The sequence below is a fragment of the Apis mellifera genome, linkage group LG5 (genome assembly GCF_003254395.2).
Source record: "Apis mellifera strain DH4 linkage group LG5, Amel_HAv3.1, whole genome shotgun sequence".
Taxonomy (NCBI): domain Eukaryota; kingdom Metazoa; phylum Arthropoda; class Insecta; order Hymenoptera; family Apidae; genus Apis; species Apis mellifera.
The window spans coordinates 2,821,342-2,838,606 of record NC_037642.1 but is presented as its reverse complement, the minus strand read 5'-3'; the positions used below and the strand labels follow the sequence as shown (position 1 = coordinate 2,838,606).

The 17,265-nt window shown below is 41.6% G+C and overlaps 1 protein-coding gene across 4 annotated transcripts in view; it reads right to left on the bottom strand.

Moving 5' to 3' along the window:
• The window catches only part of LOC100576449 (protein patched), a 49,591-nt gene that overhangs the window by 20,813 nt on the left and 11,513 nt on the right, over positions 1-17,265 (bottom strand). For all 4 annotated transcript variants that reach the window (XM_026440701.1, XM_026440702.1, XM_006557903.3 and 1 more), the window contains one exon: positions 11,699-11,891. In XM_026440701.1, the coding sequence (XP_026296486.1) occupies positions 11,699-11,891 (193 nt within the window). The remainder of the gene's footprint in view (positions 1-11,698; positions 11,892-17,265) is intronic.

The following is a 17,265-nucleotide window of genomic DNA, read 5'->3' as shown; positions in this document are numbered from 1 at the left end:
ACCACGTGATCGTAAAGCTCGAAGGACGAACAATAATGAGGGCGGCGTGAAGAAACGACCTGGGTTACTGTGCAAACCCGTCACGGACTTCCCTTGCCACGGAATTTCGTACACGTCTTTTACGCTTTCGACCTGATTTGCTTTTTTTTGTTTGTAGTTTGTATCGTCTTTTTTTTTGCTATCAATTGCTTTTCGTTACGAATTCTTTCATTGGACATTGATCGATTATCATTGATTGGAAGTTGGAGGGATGACGAGAATTTTTTCATAATTTTAACATCGATTTGAGGATTTTATTGGAATTAAAAATATACGTTATTGTAAATTGTGATTGTTGTGAGACAATAAAGAGACGATGTACATAAATGTATATTATATAGGAAATTGACTATTTCGCGATTATTTTACCCTGTTATTAGTTTTCTTTTCTAAATATACACTTAATTGGTAAGCTAAGAATTACAGAAAAATAGAAATATGATTTATGAAACCTGATTATCTTCCATACATATACTGTTATTAGAAAATTATCATTGAATCTTTTATTAGCGAGTAATAACGTAAATTATAGGTGTTTAAAATTCATGGATAGGAAATCAAAGGATACATGCAAAGATTTAAAAATGTTTCTTAATAAATACTTTAATTTTAACATAATCCCATCAATATTAATTGAATTTGTTTTTACGCAAAAAATTTGAGAATCCCTTTAAAAATCTTCAAAAAATTCGAAACCATTTTGCATAATCCGAATACTTTATGATTAGATATTCAAAATAAAAAAATTATACCTTTACGAACGTAATAAATTGACACATCATCGACAAATATTCCTATGTATTATATACTATATTATTTTCACTATTATTCACGTTATTACATAATACTGTTAAAAATTTACTCACAAACATTGAACTTGATCCCGTCACCGTATCATTCATCGATACGAAAGATAGAGAAACAATCAAAACCATTTATAAATTCACAAGATTCTTTTTCCACGCCCAATAAAATCCTGGACAAGGCAAATGTCCCCTCGATCCGTCTCCTTCGATTGAATTATAACCGGCTAACGAATGTTAGGCTAATTAATCAGAAATAATTGCCCATATTTATCTGCGCTCGAATCTATGGACTGTTTGTATAATATACGCGTATCGTGACGCGAGTTAATGAAAGTCGTTACGAGGCATTATGTAATACGATTCCAGAAGGGGAAGGAACACGTTTCGTACGGAAAGGAGAGGCGAGGTGTATTCCAAGGCGGAATATAAAGGGTCATCGTGACCGACCTGGGTAACAGGGACAGATACTACTCTCTGACCGTAAACCTCGGGAGGGGGAGGGGACGAACACCGGTAATGAAGGTGGCGTGAAGAAGAAGGGAACCTGATTGCGCACGTTCGACCTTTTCCTTCCCCCTTCGCCTCTTTTCTACCTACCTACCTACCTACCCGCGCTTCAACCGGTGGAATGTCGAAAACCGCTACGTATTTGTTCACGGTTAACAATAGCAGCCGTTCCACGGAATCTATCAACCCAGTCTTTGAACTCCGACTCGGGTAATACTTATACGCGATTTTTATTGTTCCGCTGTGGCACGCGCACGCTCGTAAACTATACACGCGTTATTGATACATAGAAGGATACGTATAGCGGGGGTATCGTTTACAAGGAATGACTTTATCGCTCTGTGAGGTATTCAACAATGCACATTGTTGTTACAGGCTGTTTCTATATACACACGAATGTGTATATATGTATATATTTTCCTTATCTTGATTAATATTTGGAATTGGTCACATTGTATCTTTAAGTTTCACTTTCGTTGAATAAAAAGTTGTGAGAATTGAAACGAAGCATCATACGAATTGTTATAGGAATACACGAGTATAATGACTTTTAACATAGTTTAAAATTTAGAATCGATTATTTTAATAAAGAATATTAATTTAAAGAAACAACAAGATCCATCTTTTCGTAGAATCCCTCGTTCTTCTCGCTCTAATTTTAATCACTTCCCGGTAAACGTTTATCCCGTATTACCTCCGTGAAACGGAGAGAAAAGCGTATTTCAGAGGAAAGATCTGCGCGATCTTCTCGGAATCAAAATACCTATTTCTCAAAAAGGAAAACGATCGCGTTAATTATTCCGTGCCACTGTGTTGGAGGATCAGGTTGGCCTGAGAGGGCTACGATTAAAACGCTACAAAACGCGTGCTCGGCAGGCATCGAGCGTAAAAGTGGCTGGGCTCGAGATCGCGCGAGTTTGCGCCAGCCAACGGAACGTTTCCTTACGAATGGAATCACTTACAACGAGTTTCTCAACCTTCTCTCCTTCTCTCTCTCCTTCGCTCTCTCTATCCTCCCCCCGTATACCCGTTACCGCCCACGTCAAGCGAGACACCAACATCTCGTCGCGCGCCTCCAACCTTCTCCTCCTCCTCCTCCCTCTCCCCCCAAAAGATGAATCAACCTGTAGAATGCGGCGTGGAGCATCGAGCGTAATAAAGACACTACTCTCTCTCTACGCTCTCTGCGTAGCACGAGAAATGCATCTCTTAACGGAGAAGAGAGAGAGAGAGAGATAGAGAGAGGGGAAAAAGAGGATGCAAAGTCCCTCCGATTCTTCGAGCGATTCGAGCGAAGAAGAGGAAGAGGAAGGGGAGATGCGCATCTTGATTTATCGGCGGGGCGTCTCTGTAATTATTTCTCCGTCCCTGTCTACTGCACACGGGGGCAAGATCGAGTTCCCGTTCTATCCGCACCCTTCCGGCTACCGTGATCGTACCGTGTAAGAATCTACTTTGCTCTCTGTCCCTCCGGGGCACCATTGAATGGCCGCGTGTTTCACCTTTGTCCACCTCCTTCTCCCCTCCCCCCCGTCTCATTCAACCGTCGAACCTCCCTCCTTCTTCCTCTCCTTAGCCGCCGTTTGTTTTGCTGATCGAGGCTCGATCGCGTGGCCGGATAGAGAGATCGTCGTTTAGGGGATGGCTCTTTGGATGAGATCGATTGGGGGTGGCATTGAAACGAAATATTTGAATGATTTATGAAATTATTCTTTAAGTAAGGTGAAAATTTTCCTAAGTAAAAATCTGCTGACGTTTCGATGAGAAAACCAGGGATAAATGATACACGTATCTCTCTCTGAAATAATTACGTTCCTCGTTTCTCAAATCGTATCTGTAACAACATGTACAGAACATCTATATCCATATGCGTATTGGGCCATCATTACAGGCGTCATTAGAAGTAACAGTACCTGATTGCGGTTACTATGGTTTATTCAGGTTTCGTGAGGCGGTTTGGAAAGTGGACGGCGTGTATCAGCGTGACGATTGCTTTCGCGGGAATCGGACGAATCCTTTTCTGTTTAACGACCACCTTCCAAATTGCACGTACCGCAAAATAATTACGCGGCCGATCTCCCCCGGGAATAAAACGGCCTCGTTCTCCCACATGCGACACCGACGACTCCCTCTCTCTCTCTCTCTCATCCCCTTTCGCCGTTTAACGATAATTCGATGCTCGCCCCGAGGGAGGAGAAGGAGCTCGAATCAACATCAACGGTGGATCGAGAGAAAAAGGGGGGGAAAAGAGTGGAAAGGAAGAGCGCGGGGGGAGGGAGAGACGAGCGCGTGTTCCCTTCTCGTGGAGCACGAAGTGCCTTCCACCACTGGAAGGCACCGCTACGAGGGAGAGAACAGGTGCAACGAGCGGCCCTTTGGACGAGAGGCCAACAGAAACGGGCGAGAGCCACGGGTGAAAACGGGAGGAGACGAGAGAAGGAGAGGAACAGACGGATCACTCCCACCCTCCCTCCACCCTTTTCGTGGTTCTCGTGCTTCGTCCTTAAATGCCTCGGCAGGAGCAGGAGCAACCACGGTGGCAGCCTTCCTTAAGTTCCTCCTCCTTAAATTTCAAACGAGGAGGCTGTTAAGCCGGACAAGGTAGGACACGACGAACGTCGAATCGTTAAAAGGATATTCCGTCCAATTACCGGTTATACGTTAATTTCGCGATATTACTAGCCAGCCTCTCTTTGAACCAACCACGAAAACGTTTGTCGTTATTCGAATGCTGCGACGATCGGTTGCCTCTTCGAACGAGTTCAATAGGATTTACCTTTTGCTGCCTCTCTCTCTCTCTTTCTCTCTTTCTCTCGCTTTCATAACGATTTCCGCCCTTCTTTCCTAGAAACCGGCCCCGCCTGCCTCGTTTACGGGATTTGCGGTTACGCGTTTCGCTCGAAAACACGCGAATCCGTCGTGATCCGGGAAAGTTGAGGAGGTGTTTATTTCGATTTTCATCCATTACGAATCGTGGACGACATCTGTGACGAGACATTGCTCTTGTGGAATTATGCATGGATCCCACCATCTGTCGTTGAATAAACGTTCCACGAAAATGTCTCCCTTGACGCTTTAACGAATAAGTTCCGGAAAGTGGATTCTTCCGTTCTGGAAGATGATCCTGAACGGGAGTAACAAGATCGAACGTCTGTCAACGTGTGTCGTGGAAACGCACGTGTGGACAGCTTTACAGCGTGTGAAAATATATGAACCACGTGCTCCCGAAACTTCTCCTCCCTTTAACGCCTTTCCCGCGTTGCAACATCGCTCGCTCGAGCAAACGAAAAACTGCCCCTCCTCTTCCCTTCACATTTATTCAACCAGCAAGCTAATTTTAACTTTGCGCCTCTTTTCATCGATGGATAAAAATAATCGGACGTTAATTTTAAAATTCCCTTTAAAAGACGTTTATTATAATAGAACCGCGAGATTCGGATAACAATACAGCTCGAAAACGGGCAACATTTCGACGAGCTCGTACAAACGTTGAGCGGGAAAAAACTCTTCTCTCTTCTCAATCCGGAGTCGATAAAAGTTGATTTAACAGAAGTTGGAGGAGGAACGTTGGATCCCGCTACGCGCCGATACATCTAATTAACGTCCCTTCTTTAGAACGATATCCCACGATGGCTTCATTATCGTAGGTCGTACAGATAAAATTTCGGAGGGAGAAGAAAGAAGGGGAGGAGGATTGATGCCCGTCGAATGGTTAGTAGAAAGAGCCAATGTGACGCAAAGCTGGAAAAAGGGGAGGGGGAGAGCCGGGGCCCGGATGAAGAGAGGGCCCGGGCTAAGGCTACTTGGCGTAGAGTAGAAACCCTCGTAGCCCCTTTCCCTCGTAGCACTCTCTATGTTCCCTCGCGGAGAGGGCGGTGGTGGTAGAGAGAAGAAGGAAGACGAGAGAAGAAAACGAAGGGGCCCAGCTTCGAAGCAGGCTTAGCTCTCTGAGGCTCACGGAGGAGCTGAGACTTGGCTCAATCGCTCAGGCACGCAGGCCCACCGCTGGTTGGCTGGCTGGGTTGGCTTGGCGCACACAGAGAGCCTACCGGGCCACCCACCGCGACCATTCACCGGAACCGAGCCCCATCCAATCCCAGCGGTTCTCATTTTCTGCTGCCACGCAACTTATTACCGGTAGAAATTATCCTCGTCACGGGTATCGCGCGAATTTTCATTGATAACTGCAACTTCCTCCACGCTGCTCCAAGTATGGGTGACGATAGCCTCGCTTATCATTGGATTGAATCTAAACATCATCGATGAAATTTTCATTGATTGTCGTGTGCCTGTATGCTTCTCGATGATAGGGGAGGATGTTTATTAAGATCTTGAATCTCGTTGAATCTGGTTTCAAACTTGAGATTTTCACAAACTTGCTTTTTATTTCTTGAGAATTCTCGTGATCGTTCCAGTTCCGATTATCGAATAATTTCTTTCCAAATAAGACAAGTTTTTCAATGAAAATCATATATATATCATGAAAGAAAGGAAAGGAACAATGTGACCTCCGATTAACTTCTTAAATATGAATTGACAAAATCCTAACGTACAAGATTATCTTATTTGATACGTTATTAAAGACAAAGAATACCGATCTTGAATACTTGACACGACGTATTGACATCACATCCCAGAGAAAGAGAGAGAAAGGTTAGAAGAAATAAAGTCCATTGACTGAAGCGTATCGAAGCGAGATCAAATGTCAGTGAACTCCAAATTCCAGAGCGATTTAAACAGGTCTAGTCGTAGTTCCACGCGTTCCAATCCCTTCTCGCGAAATTATATCATCCATCCGCACCCGTTCCAGGTACCGATCTCCGTAAAAGTCCGTTCCGCCGCCCGAATTCCACGATTCCGCGTGGTAAACAGAAGATGAGATCCTCTGTTTACGCGGCCGTTCGTCCGTCCGTCCGTCGGTGCAACAACAACAGATTCCCGGTGGGTCTTTGGACGACGGTCTTCTGACTTTCTTATCCCCGTTGCGGCCTTACGGAATCGCTCTGTTTCGCTCTCTCGCGTGGCCATGCGATACGCCCTATCTCGCTCCTCCTCTTCCTCCTCATCATCGTTTCTTCTTCTCCGCTCGGTCTCCGTCCGACTGCGCCCTCTCCCTCGCACTCCAAGGCATGGGGGCCTAATGAAGATGTAAGCAGTCGGCCGGCCCTCGTACACGGTCGTGCCTTCGTCCTCTGCCTGTCCTTGTCACACTAACGCCACGGCCTCCTTGCGCCGCTTTGGCCCTCGGTACAGGTCGTTCCAGGAAGACGCCGCTTAGACGCTACTTCCGACTCCTAGATTATCGATATTGTGCTTTTTCCTATTCTTTCTTTCTTTTTTTTTCATACAAAACAAGTCTCCCCTGGATTCTTATTATTATTCGTTTATTGGAAATCTGTGAAAGATTGGATACGTTCTTGTTCGCTCGCGAGATAGATTTTTTTTTTCGATTAAAGGAATTTCGAGCAAGTAAGAATGAATATAAAGATGGAACGGGTATTGCAAAAATATACTGAGAGTCTACAACGATAACTTAATATTTAAAAAAAAAAAAAGATCGAAATCAAACGATCTCTATTATGAATCTATCAAAATTAAGAATTAAGAATTAACGAGAAATTAAATTAATTCCTGAATTTTTTTTCGAAGCGATTCTGTGATTACAATAAAATTAATTTACACGAAAGAATCGAGACAATTATATCAGGAATAATCGAAGAAGGGTTCTCGTTTCTTGGAATGACCTATAGCAACATATTATCTGGCAAAGGTAAGGGAAAAGGAACCACTCTTCCGATCTTCCTCCGGCCGGGCCTCGATCTTTTCCTCTCTAGATTCGAAACGAAACCGCCTCCTCCGTATGTTCAAAGCAAAGAGAAAGAGAAAGGAAGGGAGCGGGAGGGAAGGAGAGAGGGATACATCGGCGCGTGTGCCAGGTCTTCTCTCTTTAGCGAGCCTACCGCGCCGGTGTGTACGAGAAAATAAGAGCAAAACGGATTGAATTAAGTGGATGCGCTCTCGATATTCGATTCACAAAAGCTCCGGGGCCACGCCACCACCTGCGTGTCATTCGGCTCGGAATATTCCCGCGTAATCTCGAATAATTACTCGCGTTTCGATCGCATCACGTCGCTCCTTCCTTTTCTCGATATCGAGCTTTTAATTTAACTTTTGATCTCGTATCGTAAGATGAGAAAAAGAAAAAATCATCGAATCATTCTCCCCGACATATTAAAGATTGGATCGGGATCTTTTTCTCCTTTTCTTCGATCGTTCGTAAAGGTAAAAAAGAAAGGATATAGAGGAGAAGCTTGGAGGAATAAGCTCAGAAGGAGGATTCAGCTCGTAAAATAAACAGGAAAACAGGTATGGGTGCAGGTGATTGAAAAGCAACACCCGTTTGGCACTGGCATGGCTCTTTTCTCTTCCACGCTCGATCAATCGAACGGCGGATGCAAACGGGAGGAAAAATAATCGTGTAAAACCGAAGCTGGATATTACCCGCTCGTCCGGGCGATAACGTTGATCCATCTATAAATTATTAGAAAATGCGCGATCCTTGGAACGATCCGTTCGAGTCGAGATGATAGGCAACGGGAGTAACGGAAGTATCAGTTCATGGATGAAATGTAATCGGCTTTATCACGTCGTTCAACATTTTTTACTCCATTTTTTTTAAATTTCCGTTCCATCGAACAAGAAACTCGAGCGATCATCGATATCGTGTTTTAACTCGGCATAAAATTTCGAATATTTTTAAATATATCCATCATTCGAATTTCGGATCGTCGTTATTTGAATTTCAAATTTCAGAAAAATTCCAAAACTGATACTTCTCCTCGTTTCTTTCGAAATATTTAATAATAATCGTAAAATAAAAATCTCTCTATCCAAAATATCCATAATTAATATCAACCATCAAGGTAAAAGTTGTCGATCAACCAAGCGAGTAGCCGCACGGGCTAAATCGTTAGACGACGGGTGGCCGCGTACAATTAAAACCTTTCCCCGTTTGTATATTGATTTAAACCGGCGCGGAGAATCGCGCGCGGGTAAGACGCGAACAATTAAACAATAAACGGGACCCCTGTGTCGCCAATAAAAGCCCCTCGATTGCGTTCCCGCCGCAACCAAGTGGGCAGAGTGAAAGAATCGGAGGGAACCATAAAGCAAGCGTTTATCGATCTGTTCCCGGTGAAATTTATACCCTTTACCGGAATATCGTCAAATCGCGCGGCATAGTCGTAAACTTTCCTCTCCCTTCCTCCCCTCCTCTCGCCAAGCCGCCGCCGCCGCCGCCTCTTTCTCTCCCCCTCCCCACTTGGCCCATACTCGGACAACACTGCGCCCGCATATCCCGACTCCGACTGCAGTCACCTCACGGATATCCGGTACTGATCCGCGTGGCGCACGCATAAGGTACATCTCGAATCACCATCTCGAAAAAAAGAACCCCTTCCCCCCTTTTCGTATCGCCGCCGCTTCTCACGTGGACACTGGCAACCCTTATGCCACCGATCATCGTTGCAAAAACCCGCGAATGCCGTGGTGTAAATTGCTCGAAAGTTTTTCAATGGGTCGTTACTCCTTATACGCGGCGTTAGAGTTGGTTGGAGGGAAGAAAGGAACGTTTTGTTTGGTGGAAGTGTGTAAAATGTGTACTACCGGCAATAAGCGTTATTTAAGACTAAGCCTATTACGCTTTTGCAACATGTTTTAAAAATAAATAATATCAGTATTTTCTATTTAAATAAATATTCGTTTGTACTAAAAGTTATCGATGACTTGAATGGAACGTGTTTGTATTTTCCAAATATTAAATCTGTATATTGTTAAAAGATACAACATGATGTAACAAATATGTAAAAAAAAAAAGGGAAGATTATTATTGTATTCGTGTCTATTACGAGTTAATTCTCCAAGTATTTCACGAAGTTGAAAAATTATCCCTACATATCTTTTTACGAGATTACATTTAAGGTAATTCGACAAGTGCTAAAAAAAAAAAAGAAAAAAAAATCACTTACAGGAAACTTCTACAAAATTTCAACGCGAATTATCGCATGCCGTCCGAAACCTTTCACCGCAATAAGCGGGTAAGGTAAATCGTTTTCTCTAAAACGTTCAAAAAGGCATTAAGGCGGCATCGGGGGGGGAGGGGGAGGGCCGTGGGGGCCCGCGCTTTAAAAATCCTCGGTCGAGTCACCGTTACCGTAGCAGGCCCACTACGAGACCACTACTCGTTCGAGATGGATGACTTTTTAACGATTTTCCAGGGTGATTATCGCGGATGCAAATTTTTGCCCGGCGTATTACGTCTTCGTGAAACGCGTCCTCACGCATCGGTGATCCGAGCGGCCCCGCCATTGGGGAGGCATTGGAGAAGTGGCCGGCAGAAACTCGTTTGCTCATTAAAATCTCATAAAACGCTGATACGTCTTTAATCTGCCGTCCGTTTCCCGCGCTCGAGGAAATCCCCCTCCCCGAGAGCGTGTGGCCTTAACTTTGATCCTAGACGATCACGGCCGGCTCTCCACCGTGTGAAGCGGACCGAGACGAAAGAATCTTTGGAACAGTTAGTCCCGGTATGCTGCACAGCTTCTTATACCTCTCTTGGAAAGTAATATTTGTCCTCGATACGGTACACCACTTTTCATTGTTCCCGGTGTTCTTGCCCAAAGAAACTCTGTTGGGTCGTTGAACTGCGGAGTTGTTTAGGTAATGGATCGATTTGGAAGATGAGGATTCTTTTTCTTTTTCTTTTTTCTTTCCCCTTTTGATTGCGTAATAGGTAAGATGAACGATTTTAAATAGCAAAATATCTTTACGACGGATACAAAACATTTTCTTTAATCATTTATATCGTGTGAACTTAACTCCTATATCTAGTTGGTCTAATGTCCAATCTGAACGAGTTCATCAAATCTTAATTGCTGTTTGAATTATATATTCAGACTATAATTACAAATAGGAAATAAATCTAAAATAGACGAACTTATTGTCTTTTCTATTATTTTCTATTTTTATTATAATATGAAGACAAGAATAAATAACACCTAATTTTAAATAAGCGAAACTATCAGAATTAGATTCTGTAACAGAGGATCTCAACAATAAATAAAGAAATCTAAAACGTCGATACCTTTATCGAATTTTACGACCAAGAGAGCCCCCCATTTCCCAATACCTTTCTCGTCCATTACGCGCTGCTCACTTTCCATTCGAAAGTTGCTCGAAATCTTTTCATTTCGTCAGCGCAACGCTTCAAGTCAAAGTTAGCAACGGGGTGTTCGAATTAGCGTTTCGGACCACGGATAAATATAGAAGGCCACCCAGCGAGCAAACTAATGTACCGTGTGTTGTGAGCGTGGGGGTAAAACGGAGTTTCGCTCTCTCTCTCTCTCTCTCTATTCTCCTTTTGTCACTCCATTCTAATTCTCTCTCTCTCTTCTTATCCCTCGTGTCACTCTATGCATATATTTCCATTGCCCTCTTTTCGAGTCACACGAAAGAATCTATTCGAGAATAGAAACTCTCTCTCTTTTTCTCTCTCAGAGTAATTTTTCATCAATTGGCTGAAAGTATATTTGTATTTCGAATACAAATATTATTTATTTATTTGGGAAATATCACGATAAATATTTTTCCTCGAGAGTAATTTTCGAGAGTTTTAACCAAGCGATGATCCGATGAAATTTTTTTTTAATTTCGAGGAACGTTATAATACGTAAAAGCGGAATGGAATAAAATATTTTCATGCGGGATAAATCTTAATCTTTGGTGGAACATGATGTGGAACGTCGTTTGTAGGAACGAAATTTTATTCCTCCGAGTGATTAGAGGGATGTAGAAAATGCTGAGAGTAAGAGAGTAATGTTCTTGTCACGAGAAACACATAAACTGCGTTGTACATTTTGTAAGGTGTACCGTGTACGATTTGCAGAAAATTCGCTTCACAGATGCGCTTTAGTGTTTTGTGACGAGACATCGTGGTAATACAAAGTCCCTTAGTCATTCGTCAAATCTCTTAATTCTTTTGAGGTTTATTAAAATGGTTTATTTATGTGCCTGATCATTGAATTATTTTATCTTTTTAACGTTCGTGATTTGAAATGGATTATTAACACATTTGGTATTTGAGAGAAGAGTATATATATATACATATATAAATTTTAACGAACGAAAATAAATGTCTTCCAAATGATATCGTTCACACGTTTAATTTCGCAGGCCATATTACTCTTCCCCAATAATAAAAAAATAAAAATATTTTTTGAACTTTGTTGAATTAAATGAAAAAAAAAATCATTCATATTTGCGAAAAATATTTCAGAAAACGTACTCACCTTGCACCCAGAGTTGTTCGACCTTGCTGTGAATTTGAGCGGATTTGAGAGCGACACAGAATGTAGCCAATGCGACGATCGCAAGAAAGAGAACCTTGCCTGCGTGCCTCTGCAGGAAGTAGCCCAGCTGACTCAGCTGATCCTGCAGCCTTGCCCTGATCCACACCGCAGACCTTTGACCTTCCGCTTTGCCCTGAAAAAATAAGGGATATGAAATTTTAGTCCAACCATCGTCGCTCGATCGAAAATTTTATTTCTAAATTTCTAGATTTTAGCTGTACATTCGTTTCATTGCCATTATCAAAATCGAATTCTTTTAGAGTAAACGAATAATTTTCAATTATTCGTGAAAATATTCTATATACATATACATCTATGATTTATTAATTCAATGATAAAACATACCTGCAAGGATTAAAAAATTAAACAAAAAAACTTATAAAAAAAAACCCTTTTATCTTACATTTGAAAGACGAGAGAAGAACTACCCTAAAATATCTTATTGAACGCGATCCTTCGTACTTCGTTCGTACTCCATGAATAGTAGTTACAATTTCATACATTAGCATCTAAATTGAAGTGGTTACCCGTGGCGTTCCTCCGCAACTCCGGCAGGGCGCAGCAACCTTCCACGCCGCACGTTCGTTCGAGTTCCCAATTCATTCGTGGAAGGTTTACGAGCCGCCACGCACGGCACCGCCTACGATTTTCAAGAAAAAGAACAGATTCCAGCGGTTAAAGGGCGGCGAGGCCGGAACGGCAGCCGAAGCGCTTTAAATTGGCCGCGTGGGCTTTGACGATGATAAGTAGCTGGCCGCGGGTTGTACTCTTACCTCTTTGATGAGAACGTGCCAGAAAGGGACGGAGAAGGTAGGAGAAGAGTGTGGACGATGGGATGGAAGATTGAACGAGGATGGCGATGAATAAGGTGGACGAGCGTGGAGAAAATTTGGGAGAAATGTTAATGGCAATTACGGGGCGAAAAAAAGGGAGGAGAAAAATGACCGAGGGTTGTTAACATTTCTTGTGAGGGATAAATATATCGGCTGAAATGTAAATCCAAAAACGTTGCATTGGAATGTTCAATCAGACAGGAATATTTTTTTTTTTTTAATCTCCAATGATATATCTATATTGTGCAGGCACAATAATCACACCAATAAAGAATTCTGATAACATAATTTTCTGTATACAAATACGCGTATCTATCACATCCTAATTATCTCTACTAATAAAAGAAACATTCAGCAGTTCATCTATACTTCTGCAACATCTTATACGTACCCTAAAACGAGACGAAAACGAAGCATCCCCCATAATAAAACATCGAAATGAAAGAAACTGTGCAAAAAGACGCGTAGAAAAAAGAGAAAAAAAAAGAAAGAGAGGAAGAAAAAGTTGGAAAAAATGAAGAAAGAAAATAAAGATGGAAGGGAGAGCAACGTTCGCAACATTGCGAACGGCAACGTTGCACACTACCTGGTGGCCGGTCTGACAATGTGCACCACAGACCACCCGCAACAATACCTATCTTTCCTGGCCGACAGGGAAAGAAAGACGGAGAAGGAAGGCCGAGAAGAGAGGCACACGGATCAGAAGGGAATCGAGCTCGCAGGAGAAAAGGAACGAACGCTTTTCTCTTTTTCTCTCTCTCTCTATCTCTCTCCCCCTCTCCCTTTCTCTTTCCCCTTCATTCGGTTCACTTCGTGTACAGTTAGAGAGCATCGTAAGAGAGGAATGGAAAGACAGAAAAAGAGGAAAGGCAGAACGAAGGCAGAGCACGATAGACGTGCAGATGAAAATACAGATTACACACGCTTACGTATCTCGGGGCAGTAGCCGGGCGTCGAGTATCGGATAGCAAGGTTTTCCAGCCAATTAACCCCGGTACCGCGGCCTCGCGGCCCGCCAGACTCGGGTAACTCTAGACGTGCGGACAATCCTCGTCGGCCACATGGTCCCCGGGAAACCAGGGCTTTGCAAGCCCCCGTGGAACATCAGCGCCGACTGATGACCACGCGTGTTTACATTTCCTCTCTCTGTGAACCAAGTTTGCTTTTTCTGATTGGCCTTCCTCCCTTTTTTTTTATCTTATTGCCTCGATCGATTAAAGGATTCGAAGCAAGATGAGATATAGTCGAGAGACTACTGGTCGAAATCATTGAATCTGGTGTAATTATATCGATGATGTTTCTTCTTTTTTGGCAATATCATAATATTCAATGAATTCCTAGATTTAAGTGATGTTTTGATTCTTGATTATTAATTCTAAGTTGGTTTCAGTTAAAGTGAATCGATTATGTTTTTCATTAAACGTACTTTTATGGTATAAAAGAGTGTATCTCTGAGGCTGCCATATTAGGAAAATCGTGAGAGGGCTTCATTGATGATTCAATCTTGGAAGTAATTACGATATTAATCTTAACTTTGATATATGAATGCTTTCATCTCTTACATGGTTAATGATTAATGTAAAGCGTAAATATGAATAATTGTCTTCTTGTCTTTACACGTGGCTTTTTTTCGAAACGTGATACTTATCTGTTTAACACGGTATCCGTCTTTATTTGCATACAAAGCACAATTGAAAGAGTAAGTGAAATTTCAAAACTCGTAAACGAATTGTTGTCCAACTCCATAAATCTATAATAAAAACAGATAGATTCGTTAAAAAAATATTCTTCTTCCCAAAAATTACAAAAATTTTCCTACTTATTATTTGCGTTTCTTCCCTCCTGTTTCTTCCACGACACGTTATAGCGCACGCAAAAAGCGAGAATCATCCAACAGCCTCACAATTGAATTCTTATTTCACGTCCATCCTTGTCAAAGAATTAAACAGCGATTACGATCGGGCAACAAGCAACAAGAACGGTCGCATCACTGTCGTCGAGTTCGAGAAACAGAACCACCTGACAGGATCTTTATTGCGAGCGGGAGTAACACACGAAAGCCTTTGGACGGAGAAGGAAATTCGACGAGGCAGGAGAGGATGTTGGTTAAACGTTTAACGAATTTATGTTATTCGTACTTTTAATGTTTTTCTTACAGCGCGACACGAGGTTCGCGAGGAGATAGCAGACAGCATAACAGGATCTTATGTCAACGACGGTGGTCCCCGCGCCACGAGGTTGTAATATGTAGATATTGCCCACCACGAGAAACCCCATAAGGCCCGCGGGGACCACTTACGGGAAAAAGGGGGAATTCCACCGCTTTGCTCTCCTTCCCTCCTGAAACCACGAGGTATACGAGGCCTATATAGACGTCTCGAGAGCGACTCGTGGCGTCTGCGCTTTCTTTTTCTCCTTTGCCTCACCTCTCTCCTTCTCTTCTTCCCTCGGATGCCTGTCTCTCTTCGCCACGGATTCGATAACATTTATAATTTTGATAATTAAATAGAAAATTATCATTCAGAAATAGGTGCACGATATAAAGATGTTCCTACAATGGTTTAATTTTGTTCATTAAATATATTTTTATATATCAAAATGAATGTTAGAAAAGAATATGAATTTTAATAGTTTAGTAACCAACATCTCTCCAACTTCTCAAATGTGTGTATACCGATGATAAAATAGAACAGTTTCTCAAATCTCCACACCAGTGGACTTGTATAAATACACATGTTCCACTTGGCAAGGAATTCCCATATGAGTGAAACAGAAATAGAGATCGTTCCATCTCTCTTACTCCGTCATTGCATTTTATTTCCGCCTCACTTCATCCAACTTGAACGAACTTAAATATTCTTATAATCGAAATTATAAATAATCCTCCTTCGTTTTTCCTAATCAACCCTTCAAACATGCACCTCCTCTGCATCACTCTGTCATCTCGAGCGTTGCGTATGCGTCAAGATTCGTATTCAGAATTATCTCCTTGCCAAGGTAAAAAATGGGGAGGAGGAAAAAAAGTTTCGAATGGTTGCGCACAGGTAATGCACGCGTGTGAGCTTATCCGCGTACTCGCTCACGGATACGACATGCGAGTTGCCAGATAAACGAATAGGTTCTTGCGGTAGGTACGACTCGAAAGTGTCCACAAGAAACTCGATCCAACTGGCGCTCTAATCGGCCGAGGAATTCCAACCGGCGAGTGCCTATTCGAAAGGAAAATCCTCGGTTGGATTCCGGTAACGAGCTTCCTTAAACGACCAGTATATCGCCAGGTAAGAGACGATCCAAGTCTCTGCCCCTCCTATTCGATACTTTAATCAGCATCCCCTTGTGATTAAGTTGCGATATGAAATATATTGAACCAATTCGATTGTTCGACACTGAATATTAAATGATGTTAGGGCATCTCCTAACAGGCGTGTGGTTCGACTTTTTAGCAGTCATTATTATTAATCTTCTCAGGGATGATCTTCACAGTTTTGTTTAGAAAATTAGCCATTTCTGCAACGATAAGAGTTTCTGTTAAAAAAGAAATTTGATATATTTTGTACAATTTTTCAGAATGATATGAATCTATCCGCTTGGAGGAAGAGGATTTGTTATTTAAATAGTTTCTGAGTATTTAAAAAAAAAAAAAGAAGAAGAAGACAAGTGATATTATTCAGATTTTAAAAGCTTAAATATTATGCATATTATGCAGATAAAGAACGTATAAAGACTCTTGAAAACCAGTCTCTTAAAGTCTAGAGAGAGGTTCTTCATTGCTCATACGTCGTCAGTTTTAACTGTCTATATATTTTTCAACATGCGGACTTAAGAACGAAAGGGTTAATAGTAATTGAGTTCATTTCAATTCATAAATGTAATTGCAATTAAAGTGTTAGATTGTGTTTATTTCAGCCAGATTAATATGCGGTCATAAAAGATGACTTACTCGTAAATGTAATTGCAATTATGGCATCGTTCGTTTCAGTCAGGTTAATATGCTATAATAAGGGAGGAGTTGTAACTGTCTCTGCAAATGTAATTAATAATTTGATTTATTTGACATACATATCCTAATGGAATATTAGTATAAATTTAGATTCTTGGTTAAACAAATCTCACGGAATAATACATTGACACGTATAAAACATTTTACTTTGAAATTTTATAATTTTCGTCTCGTATTCTTGATATTGTTTAAACGCGAATTTCCAATTTATTATGGTTATTTCAACGATTCTGTACTTAAAATTATACTTATTTCACAAAACCATTATATAAATATCATTGAGATAAACCGTTATACATTTTTTCGTAATAAATCACATCAAGATATTAGCCGTTAAACAACCAAAAGGAAATTACGCTTAATCTTAGCTTCGATACTATAACATATTTAGCAAAATATATCTAGTAATTATTTCAGACCTGGCAATTAACTTACCACACTTAACTACCACCATCTACCAAATTACCTTCTACTCTTTTTCTAACTAAACAGGAACATAGAACTTCAAAGCCGAAAAAAAGGAAAGAGAAAATAGACCGGCTCGTTGCTAATTTCATAATTGTTAGCCCCTGCTCGAACAAAATCTACACGTTGCAGCGTTTGAGCGATGGGTACTGACCCTACGCAAAGGAGCCAGCGGGCTGAGGAAGGTTTTCGAGCAAGCAAGGGGCGTG